We start from the raw sequence: 24,150 nt of genomic DNA, 5'->3' as shown, positions 1-24,150 counted from the left end.
GCTCTTACAGCAATATTACAGGAAACTTGATATAGGCATGAGAAAGGTGTCAGGGTGACCCATCCCACTGAGAAGGTTCTCTCTGGTCGCACACAGTGGCACACCTTGTCGATGCTTAAGGACTTCCAGTGGTGAGAATACAGGGCTGCTCAGGTTTCTAAAGTAAGCTGAGTCTCTGTTTGATGTAGGTGCCTTATGTTGCTCCAGAAGGGCAGGTGCCAAAGGTGTTTGTTGTTTTGTTTTGATTTTTTTTTTTTATTTTTTCTTTGGTTCTGCTTAGAGACAACAAAAAGACCCTGTCTTGATGGCCTCAGGATCACCAGTAGCTGCTAGCATTGCTTGAATACCAGTGCAAAGTTTCTTTTTCTTTGTCAGTATGAGGACAGAAAGCAGTCCAACTCCAGATACTCGGTACAGGGCTTTTGATCATACACAGAAAAATAATACTGTTTATCCAAGAATGCTATGTAAGTAGTTATGCAAAAATGGCTTCTTTTTCCTCAGAGCTACCCCTATTTACAGAAGATTATTCAGAAGTCCTAGAAACTGCAAAGAAGGCCTCATGCCAAAGGCTGTTTCACTGGATATTTAGACAAATTCTAAAGTAGACTAAATAAAATAAATACAGAAGTACCTGTAAAAATTATATTACAGAAGAGGAACCTGGTTAAGTATCATCCCATGAAATTGCTTAAATTTAAAATACTTAGTACAAGATTTGTGGAAATGAATCCCTCTGAAGAGTCAAATTACTTGCTAAAAGAACTGTCAAATTGCCATTTGTGTAACCATTAAAATATTAGGATAGACTCAATTTGCCTTCGCATGCAGTGTACTTTATTTATAAGTCTTTTGTTAATTTTGGTATGAGTTCAGCTTTGTTCGTAATGAACTGACATTTGCAGATGTCACTGCCTGTAGGTGTCATAATCCCAAATTAATTCCTTCTTCAGATTTTCAGCAATGAATACACTAGATCTGGGGTTGGGTTTTATTCTGTTTTTTACCAAATATTCTTTGCAACTACAGATGTTTAATTAAAGGCTGTTAGACAATTTAAACTTCTCAGAAGAATACAAATAAAAGCTGTTAATGAAGTAAATATCTGTTTAATTTACAAACATCAGTAGCATTACTGATATCAGTCCAAATAAGACAAAGCACACTGCATTACACATGTACATCTAACTTTTTTGTAAAAAAAATAATAAAATAAAATTGAAAAACATCTGCATTTTTACAGGGTACCCTGGGTTTTACTGAAAGAAGAACACAACCCACTATTGATTACCAATTCTACATTATAATTTAGCAGCAACATGTTAACATGGGGAACATTAGGGCAGTAAAGTAGTTTTATTATTGGGGGAAAGTCACAGTTCTTGATAGCACAGCCTTTTTTTCTTTTTTATAAAAAAGGTAAAGAGCTCCATGGGAATATTAATTTATAAAGATCTACCTTCTAATGTAATTTTCTACACGCCATCTTATTTTCTGTAAGTACTTTATATAGGGAAAATTAACTTCTCTACAATTGCCACCTAGTGTAAAGACATTACAGGTTCTTGGAAGGTGTCCTGAATATCTGCTGTATGTGAAAACTGCAGATTGTGATCACTTTCAGATTCAGTGACACCAAGTGGTCAGATTCTAAGGAAAAGCAAAAGGAAGGGGGAAGGGGAGGAAAAAACAGACCGAAAACATTTATTTACCCCAAGACGACATGCTACGTTAGTTCTATTGCAAAAAATCCTGATTTTTAAGTTCTTTTAAAAAAAATAAAAAAAATTACAAAAATACTGGGACAAATATAAATTAATATATATTAAAGCATTGAAAAACAGTAAAAGGGATGGCCTAAAAGGGTTAAGTACAATGTACTTTGATACAATAAATATTTCTCAATGAAACCGAATACTGTATAGAGTTGTTTAGAACTCATAGAAACAGAAATCCATATTATTACTAATTTATCCATCAATAATCTATTTTTATCATCCCCAAAACATTTATATTACAAAAAATTAATACTGGAAAAGGGCAGATAAACACTTTTTTATGCTTCTTTTGCTAACATGCTGACATAAAAGTATACATCATCAGGAGATTTCAGGATTATAGTATATTCTCATATCTCCCATTTCCCATCCATTAAATGGGACTCCATCTTCTCAAGATGCTTAATAATTCCAAAAGATAAAATGTATTTCATACAATTGTTATTTCTGTATAATCTGATTCTTTTCACTCATAATGCTTCCTCATCCATAGGTAAGTGATTGGTATGGTCTGTGAGGACAATAAAATATACTGATACGAAAGTGAAAAAACAAGCCTCATGTTCTGGTCAATATTTCATCTCTGAGCTGTTAAGTTGAAAGTCACATGTGTATAGTGTCAGTGTATCTTCAGCATGTTATAAAGAAGAATCCATGTTAAAAGCAGTTAAAGTTTCCCATCTCTGTTGCAATGTTACCAGGTCTTTTTTTTTTTTTTTTCTTCAAAGCTCCTCTTGGTTATGAGAAGTCTCAGTTCAAGCACTTGAATCTTTTTTCAAATGAAGAAAAAGTCTTTATTCTCATAATAAAAATAAGTCTGTTCTGTATTTTACAATATATTTCAAATATTTCCACTATGAAGCATTAATTAGTCCGACACGGTCAATAAGTATACAACATTTTCAAAAGACAAGTGTGACAGGGACACTTAGGAGGGACAATTTGTACAGCCACACTTCACCACTTTTTCAACCTCGTCCACAAATGATGACCCGTCAGTGCATTCAAAAGAGTATTTCCGTCTCTTGCTCCTCAGTGGTCCACAGCACTGCCCAGTTGAACATCCTCCTTTACATTCTAGTCTCGATACCTTCTTGGTCGTCTGGCACGCAGCATACCCTTGCTGCTTTTGGTAGTAATCTCGGATTCGTTCCCCTCGACAAGAGATTTCTGTAGAAAACAACATTTAAAATAAGAGATACACTTTTGAGACACAGGTCAAAGAATGGTTGACATTGCTAAGGAAGATGCTGTGTTTCTAATTGCAGTTGGGATTGATATTTTAAAGTTTGGCTCAGACTGTATATTGAAAACTAGTGGTTCTACCAAATGTAATTTGATTAATGCTGAGTTTTATTTCCTATACCTCCTATTTTCAGTAAAGTTTATATTATGTATATGTAAACCATAAATACAAAGCTATTACAATGACAAGAAAATTGGAAGCTTAAATCTTTTCCTCTTTTATAAAAATACACATCTTCTGTTCCTACATTGCTTGCAGCTGGTTCTATTTACCATAGGGAAATGTTTCAGAGAGCATGCAATTTAATTTATTAGACCTGGAGTTTAATATTATTCAAACTGTTATTTAATACAAGTTACATTCCACTAACTTCATAAATTACTGAGGTATAAAACCAGCTAAAAATGAGACATCTGTTAAAAGTTCTACAACCATATTCTTCTATTCTATTCTATTCACATCTATGTACAATACAAAATAAATGCCATCTGGGGTAAGGGAAAGAGAGGGAGAGGGAGAGCTTTGATAGACAAAGGAAAAAGAAAAAGGTAGGGGGAAAAGTCATCCTGTTTTCATCCATCTCACCTGCATAATTCGCTGTGATAAATCAGTTGAAGCTGAGAGGTCAAAAGTAGAGTTTGTGATAAAACTAGGAGCAGAATCATTGGATTTGGCTTCTCAGTTGCAGAAGGCAGAGAAACAATAAATACAGAAAGATACAGCAGGTAAAAGGTAATAGTTAAATATAGTAAAAATGTGTTTCTGAATAAAGGCAAAAAAGAGAAATGTTTTCACAGCAAAACATTTGATGAAAAAATCCTCAAAATGTAAACAAATTCATGGGAAAAGTTTGATTTTTCTCTCACTGAGATAAATTCTTATGGTAAAAAAAAATATGCAATGAATGTGTGTATTGTGGGGAAAAAAAAGTTGGTAATGTTTTTGGCTGTTCATGTTTCAATAAAAAGACCTCTTTTCTAAGACCAAAACAACAACATGATTTTTAAGTTTTTTTTACCTTTATCACAGCTGTCCCCCGTGTATCCGCTGCTGCATTCGCAATATGGTTTCCCAAGTCCTGAAAGCCTGCATTTGCCATGTTTACACCTGATGGATTGGCAGGGGTTAAACAGCGTTTCCTCTTCATCACAGAGGACTCCCCCATGTCCCTGCAGGCATTTACAACTGTATGAAAACGCATTGATCGGCAAGCAGGTACCATGCACACATCTACAGGGGAAACAAGCCCAAGAGAATAAAAATAAATTATTCATCAAAGTTCAGGCTAAGCAACATTAACTACAAATACTTTGGACTGTACTCAGAAGAAATTGCTTTTGTTTCTAATGGACTTTTTCAGTGAGATGCAGTGAAGTGGTTTATAATTGGTATGCAGGTTTACACAAAACAAGCTGCAGTACAGAACTGTCTCACCAGAAAACAGCCACTGTAGATGTGTTATGGAAGACTTTTACAGGCCACAGTTATTACAACCAACATTTCCTGTCTGCCTAAATTTTCAGCATGCTTTTGAGAAGAACACAGCATAATCAAGCCCAAATGTAATCCACTAGAATTAAGTAGAGAAAAAGGATACTCACCTGAAATTCTGGTTCTTGTATTGTCTAAAAAAACCATATTGTCATTCATGAAGTATGGGGCTCCCAGCACAAAGACAGGTCAGGCACTTCCTAACTGAAACTTTTCTGAGCCAGCGATGGCAGTTTCAAAGCTGAACACATGCTCCCCCGTCAAATACATTAGTCTGCATTGCCAACTGCCAGTAGCATGGTCATGTAATGTATGAGGCAGGTCTTCGCTTCACTGAAAGCCAACAGCACTCATCTGGTACTCATGCAGAAACTCACACTAGATGAGGTTGCATGTTATCAAGTCTCACCCAAGTGATTAAACTAGATACTGTCTCGGTCGCGCTTTGGTAAACATTTGTGGCAGGCTCAAATCTTGTTAGACAAAAAAGGCTGTGATTAACCATCTGCTGCATCTGCTAAGTTCTGATGTACAGTATGGGAACACATAGCTGGTCTTAATTCTCTTGAGAGGTTGTGTTTCCCAAAAGGAGGATGTTTAATTACCTGTTCCTAGATGTAAGCTGAAGATTAGGGGAATTCATCTTCTGAAAACATCACCAATGACTTGGAATAAAATCACCTCCCTTTGTTCATTTGGTGGCACAGGGTCAATAACTTTCTTCCTAGAAATAATGTTATTTTCTTTAACTGATGTCTTGATAGACAAGTTTTCTATCTACATACTGTTTCCTAGGGAGACCACAGTGAAGATTCCTCTGTAGGGAGGAATGCAATCCTGACATTCAAGGTCACAGTCACCCTCCCTAATGTTTCTCCTCTCTCATGTTTTTCCTCTCTGTATTGTAAGATCCCTGAGCCCACAACCTCCTTAGTAGGTTGTGGCAGCCACCTAAATAAATATATAAATACATAAATGAAAAGCTTTAGATTAAAAAAAAAACCAAACACCCCCCCCAATCCCATTTGATGGAAAATAAAATCCTTTGTTTCAATTTGAAGATGGCAAAAATTCATATAAAATTGCATTTCATAGTAAAAGAAGAGTTCTGTTAAGAACAACATCTCATTTTGAAATTTTTTAGATAACATAGTCTGCATTTCTGGGAACTTTTTGCTTTGTACTCTACTCCTTCAGTACAGTAAGAAATTTGCTAAAATTGAAAAGACTTTAACTTTGACAAACTTGCATTAACTATTTAAAACTGTTTCAGTTCACAAATATCAACAAGTTCCACTCATCAGTGAAATCTACATTACAATTCTCCATCTGTACCCTAAGTCTGTGCAAGTGCTCTAGGCATGGTGTAACTTGGAGGAAAAAGAGTATGGGAAGTCGTTCTCATCACAGGGTATTTAAATGGAAGGCACAACACATAGCCTCCATTCACATAGCCAGTTTGGGATTAAAAACTGCAAATATAAAACTTAACTAATAGCTTAAGTACCTCCAACTTCCCTGTTATGCAAGAGTCTGTACTTTTGAAGCAACTATGTTCCCTAAAAAATTCTAAATTGTTCCTGTGGTCGAAGTCTGATATTCCAAGACTGTTAGATTAAGCAACTCAAAATTGAAGGCTTAGACAGTACCACAAGGCAGATAGCTTTTGTTTAGTTTTCATTATGTTTAGCATTTGATCTGTTCACCATTTACAAAACAACCACTTTTAGGACCTCTGGTGTATGAAGTTACTCAGGTGACACTGACATCATGTCATATTCTATACAGGCTGTTTTAGATATCAAAGCAATATGTGTCAGGATCTTTGGTAAAGTTCTGCTTGACTTAGAAGATGATTAAATCTTAGCTAATGCCAATTCTCATACTTTTGCTTCCACCTGTTCTTTGAAGCCCTAAATTTCATCTTCAGACTGTACTGAAAGGAACATCAAGCTAAGTGCAAACTCTCAGGCACAGTTTCATCTTATCTAATTTTAGGTACCTATGTCAGGCACCCAAGTTAGATGTGTAATTGCCATAAGCTCCCCACACAGTCATGGAGAGAAATGAGCTTATCCAGAGGGTGATTAGACCACTTGAGGTCTAATTTACTCTTTAGAAATGTATTTATTCCTTTACTGACTATAGAGCAAACTTTAGTCACTATGTTCCTAAGTCAAGTACCTAGATTTAGGTAAAATAAATCTGAGACTTAAGCCTTTTCATGGTGTGCAGGGATCTCTAAAAGATCCCCTACATTTTCGAAACAGAGATCACAGTGACAAGTCTGTTTCTCAGATGAAGTGGAATGTTATGCTGTATTACACGGACAAAATGCATCTATTCAATAGACAGGATTTAGAGATGAATCAAGAAATACAGAATCAAATTCCCAAGGAACTAAAGAACAGCAAAACCCTCCTTCATTCCAAACAAACAATTTTGGTTTGGCTTTCTTTCCTAAAAGCTCACAGCACTGTATACAGCTGAAACAAAACCAATACTTTCAAGAGCTAACAAATTACTAATGTTGTGCTCACTTAATTCTATCCTTGATACTGCCTGCATCTGATACTTGCCAAGTTTTGTAATTTACTGTGAAAAGCACTCAGTTTGGGTGCTGATGTGTATAGTTATAAGAACCTATACAGAATCTAATTTTTCAAGGACACTTTAAAGAATTTCTTTGGGTTTTCTTATTATAGAACTTGACGGTTACAGTTCCATGTTATTTTTGACTCCTAAAGTATAAAATGGATGTGATAGACATCACATTTGTATTTTTTAACCTGCTGTGACTTCCTTTCTTTATCTCTTAAGTTACTGTGAAAGAGGAGAGGGTAAGAAAAAAGACCCATAAACAATGAAGTGCTATAATGATATGCCTCAAAAATTCACTGCTGTGGCTTTGGGAAAAGTTCAAAACTTAATAGTACTGAAAGCGGCCATAACCAATGTAAACAATGCTAACTGCACTGTAAACCATGCTAACTGGTGTATAAAGCTTTAAAGGGTCAGACTCTCCACACACACTATGTGAAAAGATCAATTAAACATCATTTTATATGGGAGCTGAAAATCATCTTATTAGAATCTCTTATCAAACTCAGGCCACTGGTCCGCAAAAGTTATATAGGCCAGAGTTCTGAAAAAGCAGCAGCCGGACTGTAGTAAGGACAGTGGTAAGGGCAAACAGAATGACATCTTGTTGCCCATGCCCAATAAATCCTGAAGAACTCTGAACTTCTGAAGTTGCTGATCTTCATGTGCTGGGAGACCATGAGCCAAAAAACTAAATCTGTCTCTACAGTAAATTTAGAAGATGAATATGCATAGATATCAATACTCTCATATACACATATATACATATCTTTTGCTCTCTCTCTACACATATACATACATGACCCCCTCTAGACATACATAAAATGCCCAGCCTAAAATGTTCTAGTCAAATCAGCAAAAAGAATTAGCACACACGGACTTAAACAGAAGTTTACCATAAAGGTAGAAATCTATTTTCCTGCTAAAACCTGAGGTACTGTAAAAATATAAAAAAATTAGATATATCTATTGTATCAAGTTTTTAAAACACATTAGAGAATACTACTACTACTACTAATTTGTATTTCCTCATTCTATACAATTATAAATAAGCAAATAGATATTTTTTTTTCATTTGCAACTTCTTCTAAATGATTTTTATACCAAATGTCATACCAACACTTGCATCGTTGTAACTCATTACAGAAGTAGCCCATACAGAAGTATGTAAAAGCATACCCCAGGCTTTAGGCAGAACTTCAGTGAGATGTGTGTATCTGCTCCCCTAAACTGGGGACTTTTCCTCATTAAGTTTATGGAAAGAATATACTATAACCTGGACGCGGTTTTCACTTTTACATGCCCAGGATATTTTGTTTCTTGATGAAAAAAGTGTGAACATTTATGAAAAAAGTATACATAACAGGAGACTTAAATGCATATTTTACTACTGTTCTGTCTTGAGGAAGGACATACTTATTTCCAAGACATGGGTCATTAGTTTGTTGATCGCAGAGGGGTCCAGTCCATCCTCCTTCACACTCACAGGAAAAGCCTGACTGGCTGGTAGCATGGCATGTTCCATGCACACAAACTTTCTTATGACAAGGCTCGCAACCTGGCAGAATTCCCACTTGTAGTGGCACATTTCTGAAGTCCTGGAGTTCGCTGTTGATATACAGATTACGGATGCAACCGTGGAAGCTGGTGCCGTTCTGTCCTGGAGATTGGCGTAAAGCTGCTATGTTATTTTTCACAGGCATGCCTAGGAAATTAATAACAGCAAATAATCAATGTAATCTTTGGTACAATTTCCCCTATTTTTTAAACATTTTTAAAGAAATATTTCTTCCTAATTAATTATTCTTAGATATTCAGCCTACAACCATTAGCAATGATCTCGTATTTGGAAATTGTTCTGGTTGTCAAGCATGCGTGTAAACCAGCTCCAGACCCGTAAGTCTCTAGGTCCAACTAAGGAGATGTATATAGGACTTCATATAGGAAGCTCACAACTGTGAAAAGGTTCAGATACATGCCTGTTTTTGACCTAGTGCAATTAAGTCCAGGATAGTACACAGTTTCTGAATCTTGGAAAAACAAAAGTTGTTGAAATTTAGCAGTTGATACATGATTTTTTGTAAGCTGCTAAGATACTCAAATCCAGAAAAATTTAGTAGGACCAGCTCATCAATTTGGAGCTGGCATACACATTTCAAATGTGAAATTTTGCTAGTGAAAATTCTTGGAAAGAAAAGCTCAACAGGAGGAGGTTCCATTACTTTCAAAAATATTTTTGTTCAGCATGTCTCAACACCAGATCAATAAAAAAGCCACTCATAGTTTGCCATTACAGTTTTAAACAAAGATAGTCAATGTCCTGGTTTCAGCTGAGATAGAGTTAATTTTCTTTATAGTGGCTGGTATGGGACTATGTTTTGGATTTGTGCTGAAAACAGTGTTGATAATACAGAGATGTTTTAGTTGTTGCTGCACTAGTCAAGGACTTTTCAGCTTCCCATGCTCTGCCAGGTGCAGAAGAAGCTGGGAGGGGACACAGCCAGGATGGTTGATCCAAACTGACCAAAGGGCTATTCCATACCACATGACATCATGCTCAGTATATAAAGCTGGGGAAGAAGAAGGAAGTGGGGACATTTGGAGTGATGGCGTTTGTCTTCCCAAGTAACCATTACGCGTGATGGAGCCCTGCTTTCCTGGAGATGGCTGAACACCTGCCTGCCCATGGGAAGTAGTGAAGGAATTCCTTGCTTTGCTTTGCTTGCGTGCGCGGCTTTTGCTTTCCCTATTAAACTGTCTTTATCTCAACCCTCGAGTTTTCTTACTTTTGCTCTTCCGATTCTCTCCCCCATCCCACCGGGTAGAGTGAGCGAGTGGCTGGGTGGTGCTTAGTTGCCGGCTGGGGCTAAACCACGACAATAATAACAATAATTCAAAATCAAAATACTTATATGTAGATATTTCTAGCTAGTGCAAATACCCCTGATGTTGACCATTTTCAGAATAAGTCCACTGTCATAGTCTATAAATGTTACAGGTGTAATTGGAGCAGGAGGTATATGCGATGCAGTTATCCTGTTGTAATCAGTTAATTTTAAGATTAATTCAGAAGGAACATTACTGTTAAACATAGTTTCCTTGTAAAAATGAAGTTTCTTCCACTCCTACCCCCTGCTTTTTTTTTTTTTTTTTAAACTTATTGCCAACATATTGGCCTATATCAGTGAGTCCTTAAGATATTACATTCAAATAATTAATACACAAATGCCTAAATACCTCCTGAGACTAATGAGTAAAGGAAATCAAAGTGTACTGAGCATTAGAAAAGGATCTGTTTACCTGAAAATAAATAAGCTTATTAGCTGCACAGCTTTATTCGTAGGCAAAATTAACAATGTTCATTCTGGTACTTAGTAAGATAACAACCACAGAAGAGGTAATGTTCTGCATAGTTGTGCCTTAACCATGTAAACTGATACTTCTAATGGTTTTATATAGTTACTCTGAACAGTTAAGAGTATGCAAAGTGCTGTACAATCTAATGAAGTAGACCTGCCTTTCATTTAGAGGTTATTGTAATTTCATTTGTGCTAAGTTTCAGCGATTATAGAAATGAACAATATTGCATCCATACTGCTGAAGAGTCTAATCTTCTTTGATCTTATCTGTTAAGTAAAATAGGCTTGGGACTATTATATTAAAAGACTCAGACTGCAAACGATCATTAGTTTCCATTTCCTCAGAAGTATTTGCCATATTCTCAAAATCCAGGGACAAGGCAGAGTCATCAAGGCCTCTTCACCCTGATGTCTCCCTTGAAAGCAACACTCAGCAAATATTTAGGCATATGGCCTGAGGTATCTAATAGCAGAACAGATGCACTGAATTTATCCATTGTAAAAATAAAAGCTGCATAAAACTAAGTACACCAATGCAATGCTAAACTAGATGCTATACTTGTAAGTGTCAGGAAATTTAGATATGATTTCTGGGAACCATATAAGCATGTATCACGCCAGATAATATGAGGTATATCACATGTGATTCAGATAATTTTTTGTATATGATTTCTAATGCGGAAGACATTTGGAAACACAATGCAAACATATACACAAACTTTAGCTTATACACTTCATCTAGCAAGTTACCAAGTGTTAGAAGGCCAAAGTGTGTGCAAAAGCTGCTCATATTCTTTAGCAATATTTCCTAGATAATTTTTAGATAAAAGTTCTTTATCAGTTAGGAAAGAACTACCATAGAAATGATGCAGACAAATATTTCAGCTCTATTTTCTGAAAGGTAAGAAAGTAGCTCCTGTCCCTTTTAAGCTTTTGGTCACTGAACCTGACTACAGGTAAATTACCAAATTACTGCTCAAGGAGGCAAATGGTAAGACCCCTGTTAAATAACAGTCATACAATAACACTGTCAAAACGACCAGCTCATTCAGAAGCTTCTAGAACAGAGCAGGCACAAATGAAAAGCAGCTGATGCCCTACCTGTCTCAGAAAGAGGAACTTCTGTGAAACAAGGTGCCACTCTCAAGTAGTAAAATATGCTCTAATTTCTGAGACAAGAATGTGAACTATCAGTGAAGTCTGTGACCCCTTTGAAGAGTTTTTGAGAAGAAACAGATTGTCCCTTAAGACTTCTCACAAAAAGCCACGGGCTTTCAATATGATTTACTGAAATCTGTTACAGAAAGACTGAAAAATATCTAGCGTGTGTATTCTGACCACACAAGAGAGCCATACAGTTGGAAAAAGGTAAAAAAAAAAAATGAAAGAGTATAAATAGATTAGCCTACTTTCTGTAAAAATAAATTATCCCTTCCAACCCAACCCAAATATTGTGACCCAAGAATAACTTTTTCAAAAAAAAAAGAAAGGGGGGTGGGGAAAAGAGAGAGAGAATGAGAAAGAGAGAGAAAACCATACAAGGGCTTGCTGTCAAGTCTGAATTTCATCCTGCCAGCTGAGGTGATGCTTACCAGAAATGCCATTTTAACAGGAAGGTGATAAGAGTAAGTGTAAGCTACATGATGATATAGGTGTCAAACTAAGACTTTGGCAAAGATGAAAATACTGCATAAAATCCTAGCGAGAATTTGAGTTCTTAACTGATGGAAATGTGTGATCGAATTCTCTAAAAATTCTAGATACAGTTGGATAAGAAAAAATTGAATGAATCTCAAAAAGATGGGTAATATAAAGATACATGAGTGACAGTTAACTGTCTCAAGAATTTTAAAGATCATAAGTAGATAAACATAGATAAAGAACAGAAAAGTCTTAAACTTTCAGCTTAAACTTAAGCTGAATATCAACCTACTGTTTTTTTGCTCTATTTTGTAGTAATGTGCTTCTAATAATGGTTTTCATTCTGATTTGGACCAACATTTTCTATGACAGTGGAAATAATTGTCTGCTTGGAGCCTGAATGTGAAGAACAGAAATAGAAGGAACACAGGGCCTCTATAAAGAATATGCACTAGGATGAAAAAGAATCCTGCTCTTAGGAATCCAACCACTGAAGGAAAAGGTTACTTCCAAAAATTATTTCTTCTGATACTTCAAAATGATGATGCAGATTATTAAGATTCTTCTACAGGAGACACAGATTTTCAAGGTAAAGAAGCAAGGAAGAGAACCACAAGTTACAAATCAACGAGTAAGTGTTAACACTGCACAGAATAAATGTTTATAGTTGGCAGTCTGGACTCACTTCATGAAAAGGTGCCCATAACAGACAGGGGGATCATTCTGCACTAAGCTCAGCTTTCAAGAAGTAGCAAAATTGGCCTTAGCAGTTACTAACTGATTGTCAACTGATGTTGACAATACAAGTAGGCAAACACACAGTGTCTTATTAGAATCTAGGACCATCTCTCCTTCCAAAAAATGTGGCATAGGACACTATGTAAACAAGACTGCAGAAGTGATACACATGAAAAAATGCAGATATGCTTCCACAAGGCAATCCTCCTTTGAAGATTCATGATATGAAGCAATTTTAAAGGCAGCTCATACACTGGATAATTTTAATTCTTTTCTCTGATGGTATGGGGAGTGATGACTGATGTTGAATTCTATCTTGTACTTCTTCCCATCTTAGATGGAAGGAGGCAAAGACAAAATCTGAAAAGATTTGACAAAAAAGCTGAAGTGTTTCAAGGGAAGAATAGGGATTTTCAGAGACAAAAGTCAACTTACCCTTCATCACTTGTAACTGAGGCACTTGTTATACAGGTTTTATAGGAGAAATAGACTACTCTTGATCTGAATCAAAGCAGCTTCCTGTGTTTCCTTCCCATTAGAGATAAATCTAAGCAGCTACTCTGAGCTTTTCTGTATATTTAGAAAGAGGATAAATAGCACCTTTGCTAGAGAACATAGGCATCTCACAAATGTACTACTGGTAGCATAATTTTTTGCAAGGAGGCAAGATCCTCAAGTCTAAAAACTTATTCTCAGACACAAAAAAGTTCTTAAGAATTAGACAAAATGAAAAAGAAAGTAGGTATTCTTTTTACAGAAAGAACAGATCAGAAGGAGACTCCTTACATGTCTCCTATAAGAGCATAAGGTTAACTAAGCAGCAGATGAAGACTGGTAGAAGATCAGCATTTTTTAAAAACCATACTGAATCTCTCTCATCACTAAGAACTTAGACTTGCTACCAAGGGCAGTAAGAAGGCACAAAGTGGTGGCTGAAGTTTCTGACTCTTTTACCTACGTTATGTAGGCCCATCAGAAATTCAACAGAAACTGCTGGTTAAAACAATGGGCTTGAATCCATAGTTCTACAGAGTAAAAGGCAGCAAATGATCAAAAATGTTTCAGATAGTTTATCTCCACAACCACCTACTACCAGTTTTACTGAAACAAACAATTCTTTCTTCTCAAAACAAAACAAAAAACCCCAAACCCTGCCACAATACTGTGAAGCAACTGTCCAGCTGGTTCCCTTCTTACCTAGTGTCGTAACTCCTATCAGCCCTAAGCAATGAGATCTCCAGACAGAAATTACACTTCATGGCTTTATACCTTGCTATCATTTCCTGCAGATACGTGTACAGTGAAATAGAAATGCAAACATGATCGAAACAGAATGCTACCATTCTACACCTTCTGAATAGGCATTACTGCAACTTCAGGTAGCTGAACAATGTTAAACATACTTCTTCAGTATAATAACAAGCTACATAACCATAGAAAATTACAGAACTTTACAGTGGGCATCAAATATCTGTACTGATAAAGAAGCAACAGGTGCAGTTTGAGGACATACTATTTGTTAAAATTGAAACTATTGAGATTAACTGCTGAAGTTTCATCTTAACGTATTATCTTAGTGAATGAGTCTTTTACCATGTGTTTATTAATGTATGTTACCAGAGTAAATTAGCTATGGTACTGTTAGTAAGAAGCAGTAAGATCCTCTTACCTCCTACATACAGTGGAGAATCAAAATTCAGAGTGGATTGCTTGGACAAATTCGTAATTATCTTGGGGCTTCCTCCATCAATAGATAAAGAGAGAATCTGATCCATAGCTAGCAGCTCCACAATGTGGAAATTGCCATCATTAATAGTTTCCACACTGCAAAAGAAACATCAATTTTAAACAGTTGATGGTCTGGTTAGAACAGTTTTTGGTCTTCTTCCCCTTTAATAGGTAATACAGCTTCAGAACAGAACTTCTCCAGGAGTGCAGTCTCCTGAAAGCTAGATTTTAAGTAAGGACATGCATGTATGCTTAAGAGCTAACACAATATAATAGCCCATCATTAACACTCTATTAATAATATGTATTGTAAATGAATAGCCCTTTTTCATTCAAAGTTATTCCTGTCCTCATCAAGTAATGAACTGTGTAAATACAGATGATATTCTAAACATCAGTTGAAATGCATTTACTAGGCAGGAAGCCGAACACAAAAAAAGTTTGGAGTTCTGCAACAATGATCAGAGGGCTGGAACACCTCTTCTATGAAGAAAGGCTGAGAGAATTGGGGTTGTTCAGCCTGGAGAAGAGAAGGCTCTGGGGAGACCTTATTGCAGCCTTTCAATACTTAAAGGGGGCTTGTAAGAAAGATGGAGAGAGACTTTTTACCAGGGCATGTAGTGACAGGACAAGAGGTAACCATTTTAAACTAAAAGAGGGTGGATTTAGATTAGATAGAATCTATAAAGTAAAAGAAGATGACGTAAAGAAGAAATTCTTCAATATGAGGGTGGTGAAACACTGGAACAGGTTGCCCAGAGAAGTTGTGGATGCCCCATCACTGGAAATGTTCAAGGCCAGGTTGGATGGGGCTTTGCGCAACCTAATCTACTGGAAGACGTCCCTGCCCACAGCAAGGGGGGTGGAACTAGATGATCATTAAAGGTCCCTTCCAACACAAACCATTCTATGATTCTAATGATATTTCAAGATATTTGTGCGCGCGCATGTATATGCATGTGTGTATCCTACATGTTGCATAGTATTGGGTTTACATATTTTGCAAGTCTGAAGGCCTGAGTTGACTCCAGTGATATATAAACCTATTATTTCATGGAATACGGAACTGCATCTAACCTTAGTCCTGCCAGACAAAATCACATCACTGGTCCAGACAGGTCCGCTGACTCTAGCAATAATTTGTTATCTTTATTAGGCATGCTTATTTCTCCGTGTCCAGCTTCTAGCCAGTACAGTGAATACCGTATTAATTTTTTTTTCTTGCCTACATATACAATTTCCTTCTGCTTACTAACAAGATATGAACCCCCTAGTAAGAGAATGCCTGAAGGGTGTCATGCAGAAAAGGCTTGTTTCAAGCATGGTGCTTATGCTGTGTAAGGACAAGCCTACACATGTTACTAAGTACAAGAAACGGCTGCCTATGTTTACCAGCCTCAATAGCTACACAGCAAATGTTTAAGTGCAGGGTAACTACTCTTAACTTGAACACAGTTTAAGTACATCAGAGAAGGAAGAATATTATTACTCAATGCTGGGACTGAATATATCATTGTACTTACATTACTTCTAGCCCATTTTCCACTCGAGAATTAAGAGCTGAATGTATGGCTTCATGGTAGTTATGACAATGAGCTGTAGTCCAGAGACCAGACATTATAACCATTCCCATGAGAGCCTTTTTTTTGCTTCAGGGCACCATCAAATAAGTGAGCTTAAGCCTTTGAAAAAAGTTATTTAAATGAACCAATTGTATGATAGTCTGAGATGGAGTGAACAGTCATACAGTCAGTTAGCTCTTCTCATTAGGAAAGCAGCATAGCTGAAAGGGATTAGATTCCTAAATCTCAAGGCAAAAATCAACCAAATTACCTTATAACATCCTTAGCGATGTTTTAATTAACCTAACTGCTTTTGTCCTCGAACAGATCAGAAGCACTCACATGGTCGTTTACAGCTGTGACACATTAAATAGCTGCCGAGCTATTTATTACCAACTCTAACTATGCTGACAGGCTCGGCTCAATATGGATAAAAGATCTGCATGGTAGCATGCATGCTTTACATAAACTCAGCTCTATGTGAAAGCGCAAACACACAACAGAGCAGACATTGGCAGAATAAACACTTTTCGGGAGTGGGCAGGAGGGGGACTGCCAGGTTCCATGGGGGGAAGGAAAAGGTCAGGGTTCATCATTCCTAAAGAGTAAGGTCTATTCAAGGTATTAAGAGGTTTGTTTGCTGTGATCAAGCAATAAGAAAAGTACCAGGATTAATTTATTTAACACATTTCAATGAATCTGGGAAAAAAGTTGTGCTAAGAAATGAAAATGCATGTGACTTCTTGACTTAAGTACGCAAGAAACCCTAATATAATGTTCTTGTTCCAAGGAAACTTGTTATTTTACAACTTATTAACCTTTCACACAGTAGTATTTAAAAGGATGAGAGCAACACAGAACATGCATTTTTATAGCAAGAGGTCATTCCAGGGATGCATAAAACATAATGTGTAAAGGGAATGTGTCTCTGTTAAGAGTGATTATTAAAAGCTTCTAGTTTAAACTGTTTTACTGGTAAAAATTTACTGCAGAAAGAGGTACGTCCTAGGTAAGGGTGGTTTAAATTAAAGGGGAAATAAACACAAGGCATATCTGTGCAATATTTCCTGCCAATGCACTTACATTACTTCTAGCCCATTTCCCGTTGGAGAAATGAGAGGTGAATGCATAGATCCTAATGAAAAGCTGTAAGAAAAACTGATTTAAAGCTTCTGGAACTCTGTAGAAGAATAATGATTTGGGAAGAAATATTCCCATATTTCCAATAAATATATGATGAAAACTAGTTTACAGAATGAAAAGATTTTTGTGTGTGTGTGTGTGTGTGTAAAAAACATTTAACATTTAAAAATGGACATCCAGACAAGAACAAAACCCAAGTGGATCAACTTTTCCCAAATAACCATCTCCAATGAATTAATTTTCTTTACTGGTCTTGGCACTGCTATCATCTCATCTTGTTACTCAGATTGACTGATGAGTGCTTTTGGGATGATGGCTCTTTTTGCAGTCAATTCCCATTGGTAAATCAGTTCTCATTCACTCTACACAGCTAGACTGCTGTTATTGTTGATTCTCCATATTTATCATGATTAAATCATCTGTTTGTAACTTTGTTTTGTTGCTACTGCAAGCACCTCTGTAGGCTTTACAGCTCCCATTTGACTCCTTTTCAACACACCATTTCTTGACTGCCATTTATATTATAAAACTTCTATTTGAATCTCTCTATTGGCTGTTTTTTTTTATTTTGGCCTCTGTTTCAGGCATCTCATCATTGTTCAGCGGAGTACAACTTGTCTTTTTTTCCTATACTATCCATGAATCTGCACTTCCTTAATGAAATCTGTAAATCTCTTGATAAACTCAGTTTTTTAATTTCCTTTCTGTCCTTCTCACTCTAAGCAACTTCCCATCTTAGTTTGCAAACTATCTACCCTGTTACCAAATAATTCTTAAACCTCATTGTTCTTAAACATGAGTTAAAATGCTCTTTTGTCTTCTTCCTATCTCTCTGATAAAACATAATACATTAACTTGTTTTCTTTTATAATTCATCACCTATTTGTACTGGGTCCAGCTGGGATGGAGTTAATATTCTTCATAATAACTGATATGGTGCTGTGTTTTAGATTTGTGACCCAAACAATGCTGATAATACACTAATGTTTTAGCTATTGCTGAATAATCTTTGCACAGTGTCAAGGCCTTCTCTGTTTCTCACTCTGCCCTCCCAGTGAATAGATTAGGGGTGCGCATGAGGTTAGGAGGGGACACAACTAGGCAGATGACCCAAACTAATCAAAGAGATATTCCACGCCTTATAATGCTCAGCAGTGAATGGAGAGGAGGCGGGGTTTGCGTAGGTTACCTATCTTCTGCTTGGGAACTGGCTAAGCATAGGTCTACCCATGGGAGATGGTGAGTAATTGCAATTGCAGCACTTGTTTTGTTTTCTTTCTTTCTTCCTCCACTTTTCCTTTGGTTGTTAAACTATTTTTATCTCAACCCATGATTTTTCTGACTTTTACTCTTCCTTTTCTCTTCCCCTGTCCCACTGGGGGTGGAAGTGCAGGTGAGTGAGCAGCTGTGTGGTGCTTAGCTGCCTACCAGGGTTAACCCATGACACTATTTCACAATATTATTTTAGCTATTTATAATTTTGGTAAGCTTCAACTGTTTCTTCTAAAATTTTCCATACTGAATTGTGCCTGAAACTGATTTTTATTTTTCTAAACAGACCAGACAGTTTCCCAAACTGAAGGGAACACACTTCTATCTCTTATGCTTCTATTAACCCTGCTTTGCAGGTCATGACATTTGGCAGTGGGCTGGCACTATGTCTATCCATTTGGCATCTTTCTGAAAATCCACTGAGGCAAGGTGTTAAAATCTTGAAAACATGGAAGTCTGCAGAAACTGGACGGCTAGATTCCCAAATTCTTTGTCCATGCTGGCTATATTTCAACACACACATGATTACCACCTTCCCTCCAGCTGTATTTTTGGGCTGCAGTAGTACTTGCTGGATCTGCACCTGCCAACCCATTCAAAGAGAAGGTATTGCCTTAGCTAAATCAAGGTTACATGGACAGAGAAAGAAACTGTGTGGTTCTTATTCAGAAAAAGCAAAAATTAGGCCTACAGAGAAAGAAGAGAAAGAGGTAGGACTGAGCAAAAAAATAGTTGGAATAAAGCAAGAATCAGAGTAATAGATGGTAGTGGATTGTAAGGAAAACAGGACTGGAAACTGAGTCAAGGAGGAGGATGAAATAGAGAAGAGGAAAAGTGAATCAGTAGGTTAATGTAGATTATGTCTGTGCGCAGTTTATGAGCAAAGATGATCAGATCTAGCTGGCTTAGAAAAAAATGAAGGGAGGGAAGGGAGGAAAGAAAGCAAAGGGAGGGACTGAAAGGAGGACAGGAAACATGATAGGACACAGCTTTAATAGGTAACAAAGGTACAGAAAGACAACATGCAATGAATGGGTGAAAAGATGGTAAAGAGCTGGAAAAGGGCAGGAAATGTCACAAAGATCCTAGGAGGGTAAAACAGTAGGAACTAGAAACAGGGATGGCTGGAAACAAAAGTTAGAAAAATAGGAACAGGTTGGAAAGGATGAAGGGATTAGAGTATAATGTATAAAAGACCCTGTGCTACAACATACTCCTTTCTAGAACCTGAAATAGAAATTAAGTAATATCTAATTTGTACAGTGATCACTAGATGCACAAACATATATACAAATGTGGAAATGTATACATGGCTTCCAATATATGCACTTCCCTGAAGGGCAAAAGACTTCATTACAGTTGATCTCAGTACCATTACAGGACAATTTTCAAATATCTCCTAGAAACTCACCATCATGCTTATTTGAAATGAAAGGGAGGTTGATAATAACAATAATAATAAAATATACAAGTGTGTATCTGCTTCACTAAACAACCATATCACGCTGTAACACTTCTCTGCATTTTCCATCCCTTTCTTCACTGCACTGGCATTCACTTGTCACATAATTCAAAACAGCTGATCAGCTGTGTAGGGGAGATGCTTCTAATTGTTCTGTAACACTAACCTAACTGGGACTGTTTGTTAATTGATTACTTTGTTATTAATCCCTTCTACATTTGTGGTTTTTAATTGTACCTGTGTGAGTATTGTTTTCCAATCTTTTTCTAGAAAACTAAAATGGACAAGTGTGAATTACCAGTATATATTATATTCCAGTAATACTGGAGAAAGCATTAAATTGATGAGAAGGGAATATATGTTTTGAATGGGAAGAAGTATTCTTGATAGATTAAACAAATAGGAGCAAAAATAACTTGAAATTACATATGATCCTGATTCCTATTGCTTCCTAGTCTTAGACAGCTGTACCTGTCAAAATAAAAATCAACAAAAATAATTAAACTTCTGACAAAACAATATAAACTTCTTCTTTTGCACTATCCCAGATAGAAAAGAAAAATAATCTTATTTTGAATGGTAGTCATTGAGAAAAGTGAATGTTTCGTGCAATTTTAAATTTGTGTTAAATACTTCAGTTTCCTGTAAAGTCAAATCCTATTTTAATATATGAAAATTTATACAATTAAAATACATATACTATTTCCACATGTTAAGCCATTTCATGGAATTGTAAAAAAACCTTATGAAATACATATTGCATCAGAAAATAAAAGCAACCTTAAGATGCTTATTGTAAAAGGCTATGTTTTTACTAAACAACTTTATATTGTATTTTACAGTAATTATTTTTTTTCTGCGGAATGCTTTTAGAAATCTACTAAAACCACACTCGCCTTGGTACCTAACAAAGTTTAGCATTGTTTCCCTGCTATATAAACTTGAGCTTTAGATTTTGTATTGCCATTTGAGTGCAATCATTTCTAAAAATCATTTATTTTCAATGAAATGTCCCTAATAGAACGCAGAACAATGTCAGCTGCTACAAACTCCAGCAAGTAAATATACACTAGACACAATTTTACAACACAAAAGGTATAAATACAGCAAAAAGACGATTCAAGGAAAACTCATTTAACAGTTCCCCTTTACTTCTGAATGTATTTGTAGCAACAATAGGGCAATCAAGGCCAAGAAGTGATGCCTGTTGTCTTTTTGCTCACTCTTACAATGTCTGTCTGCAAATTCTTGACAAGCTACATAAAATCTCCCCAGAATTCAGGTGGTAATTTTTCAGAGAACCAAAGAAATTTGACTTAAAAAACCCCTGAAAAATTATGCTCCAGAAGCAGATGTGGATTCTGTCTCTTAATGACTTGGGAAGCAAAAAACCATTTCTGTTTCAAGGGTAGTGCCTTTTTTCAGAATCAAGTTTTCAGCTTTCTCTTCACTTGCCAGGGAAAAGTCCCACATTATATGACTGCCTAACACAGAAGAGAAGAGAAACTTCCATTTCATTTCTGCTTATGCACTATAGTTCTGCACTTTACCCTGCACACTAGGAAATTATTTGGCAGTAACATCATGGAAAAAACTCCACTTCCACATGTGAGCTTTACACAAACGTATAAATATTCTGCTGAAAGCTAACTCTTACTCAGTTTTAATGGATCAAATATATATTATCTTTCTGACATATCTGCATTAGAGTTATTTTCCAAGCCAAATTATGTCTTTTGGCAATAGGTTTTAAATGTCTGACAACACATTCATTTGCATATATTTCTTTTAACCATCTATTAAAAAATGTGACTTTGATATAAGGAATTAATATATGTTTTGTTTCAGTTAGAAATTTGTTTCATCTGGGTTCACCTGTAAATAGCAGAGGCTGGATAAGATCCTGTGTCATAACTGACCCTCACTCTACCCCGGTACAGCTCTACCGCTATATGATCTTTATCGCCTTTGTAGAGCAGGATCCCACTGTCTTCATCTGTGGCAATCTAGTTAAAAGAAAGAAACACTTAGAAAGAACTAAAAATAAATATTAAATCAAAATGCTGTATTAAGTGAATCTCTGAATTTACTGCCATAGTTTATTACTTCACTATAAAATTCTTCATTAAAGGACAACCTGAAAAATTATTTCTCTTCCTATCAGTAAGCCCATCTACTTCAATATGAAAATAGAGTTATTCCAGTGACTCTTCTAGATTTTTAGGTCAGACTGTTAAAAGCTCTTTAAGTGAGCCAATGACAATTTTGGCTAATTTTCCACACTATGAAAAGTCATTTACATTCTTTTCCAGATCAGAATCTGCAACACAAGCAATCTTACCTGTAGAGTGATATTGGTTTGGGGGCGTATCTTAGCTGAAGGGATTTGTAGATAGGATTCTTTGTTGACAAAGTTTATACTGATCAGCTTTTCACATTTCTCACCCTGGTAGCCTGATAAACATTGACAGATCGGTTCACTCTCTTTTATGATACACTGGGCTCCATTTTGACATTCATAATTATCACAAGGACTGGTGCGAGGTAGAACCATTGGTGGTGAAAACTCACAAAACAAGCCACTAAATACAAACAGAAAAAATTAGTATTTCCAAAAAAAAGCAACTCCGACAAGAGACATGCATGTTTGGTCTGTCTTCAGATCTTTCTTACCTGTATCCTTCTGGGCAAATACATGTATATCCATTAACTGCATCAGTACACTGTGCTCCATTTTTACATTTGTTGTCCTGGCAGTCATCAAAGTCAATATCACAATGCTCACCTATGTATCCAGGTGTGCAATCACATCTGTGAAACAGGAAAGCAAGTGGGATAGCACAGTACCTTTTAACAATACAGCGTGCTTATGACAAAGTGAAGGAACTACTGAATTGTTTAAAACTCAAGAAAAAAAATGCATTACTGTGACTTTGTGTGTAAAAACTATGTAGCTTAATCATGTTATTATGTGGGGAATCTACATATGTAATGAATACAGGTTTGCTGGTTACACATGGTTACTCATCTGCCATTATATTGAAGAATTGTGGTTTAAATCTAGAGAGCCCTCATGAATCATTTTGACAGTTGTTCTTGGAATTTATGAGTAATGCAGAATGTTACAGGATGTTGTAAGTGGCTGTGAACACTAAAAATAATCAATATGCTTAGTTGCTGAAACCAAGACAAATAATCCAAGGCTTGTATTATACTGATGGATATTTTCTTTGTCAACTGAATGGCTATGAATGGACCAATGCTCCATTTATACAGTTTAGAGGTTATGCGTAATTTTTTCCCCTTGAAGTTCCACCAGCCTGATTTACTATAAATAGCTCCATGGTTATTGAACTAACAGAAGTCTCAAAACACATCCTCTGCCCTCCCTGAGCCCCCACTGAACTAGAAACAGCATATCCTCAAGACAGTATGTAATGTTTTTTTGGTTTTTTGTTCCCCCCCCATGCAACTCTCATTGTTAATGCTAGTGACACTTCCTCAGGGAATTCTCAAATATTAGACTGAGTGAATGCCCAGAACTCTGTGAAAAATGAATGGAAAAGATTACAAATTCATGCATCCACATGATTTTATTTTTTTTTAATTAAGTTGTATGTAATTTATTTCATTCGATCTTGTGATTCCCTCATTGGTGTTTTTTGTTTTAGTATCTAAAATTTGCTCTAAAGTGCCAAGAGTGATTTTAAATAGCTGTGTAACTTTAAATTAAGTACTTCAATCAAATGTCTCAATTTTTATTCAATATATACGAATAAGAAAAGTGAAAAAATAATATAAAGCACTCTATTAAAAAGCTGACTAAGTGAGATACACGCTTGAAGTTACTGCATGCGCTATTTTCTGATGTAAAATCTCAGAAAGTAACATGGAAGATTAATCATAGAATCATAGAATGGTTTGGGTTGGAAGCGACCTTAAAGATCATCTAGTCCCAAGCCCCCTGCCATTGGCAGGGACCTCTTCCTCTGGACCAGGCTGCTCAAAGCCCCATCCAACCTGGCCTTGAACACTTCCAGGGATGGGGCATCCACAACTTCTCTGGGCAACCTGCTCCAGTGCCTCACCACCCTCACAGAGGCAGTAAATTATAAGATGCCAAACTAGG

The 24,150-nt window shown here is 36.3% G+C and overlaps 1 protein-coding gene across 6 annotated transcripts in view; it reads right to left on the bottom strand.

Annotated features, from left to right (window-relative positions):
• Window positions 1-1,093: 1,093 nt before the first annotated feature.
• Window positions 1,094-24,150, bottom strand: part of SLIT2 (slit guidance ligand 2) — a 269,110-nt gene continuing 246,053 nt past the window's right edge. For 3 of the 6 annotated variants that reach the window (XM_072861841.1, XM_072861843.1, XM_072861842.1), the window contains 7 exons: window positions 22,695-22,832; window positions 22,363-22,603; window positions 21,897-22,027; window positions 14,524-14,678; window positions 8,533-8,821; window positions 4,043-4,254; window positions 1,094-2,948 (listed from right to left, as the gene is read on the bottom strand). In XM_072861841.1, the coding sequence (XP_072717942.1) occupies window positions 2,707-2,948; window positions 4,043-4,254; window positions 8,533-8,821; window positions 14,524-14,678; window positions 21,897-22,027; window positions 22,363-22,603; window positions 22,695-22,832 (1,408 nt within the window). In that variant the 3' untranslated portion in view covers window positions 1,094-2,706. Of the gene's footprint in view, window positions 2,949-3,570; window positions 3,699-4,042; window positions 4,255-8,532; window positions 8,822-14,523; window positions 14,679-21,896; window positions 22,028-22,362; window positions 22,604-22,694; window positions 22,833-24,150 lie in introns of those variants that run through there. The other 3 variants (XM_072861845.1, XM_072861844.1, XM_072861846.1) reach the window with 3 other exon arrangements.

Source organism: Ciconia boyciana, chromosome 5, assembly GCF_034638445.1.
Source record: "Ciconia boyciana chromosome 5, ASM3463844v1, whole genome shotgun sequence".
Taxonomy (NCBI): domain Eukaryota; kingdom Metazoa; phylum Chordata; class Aves; order Ciconiiformes; family Ciconiidae; genus Ciconia; species Ciconia boyciana.
This window is presented reverse-complemented; position numbering and strand designations above follow the sequence as displayed.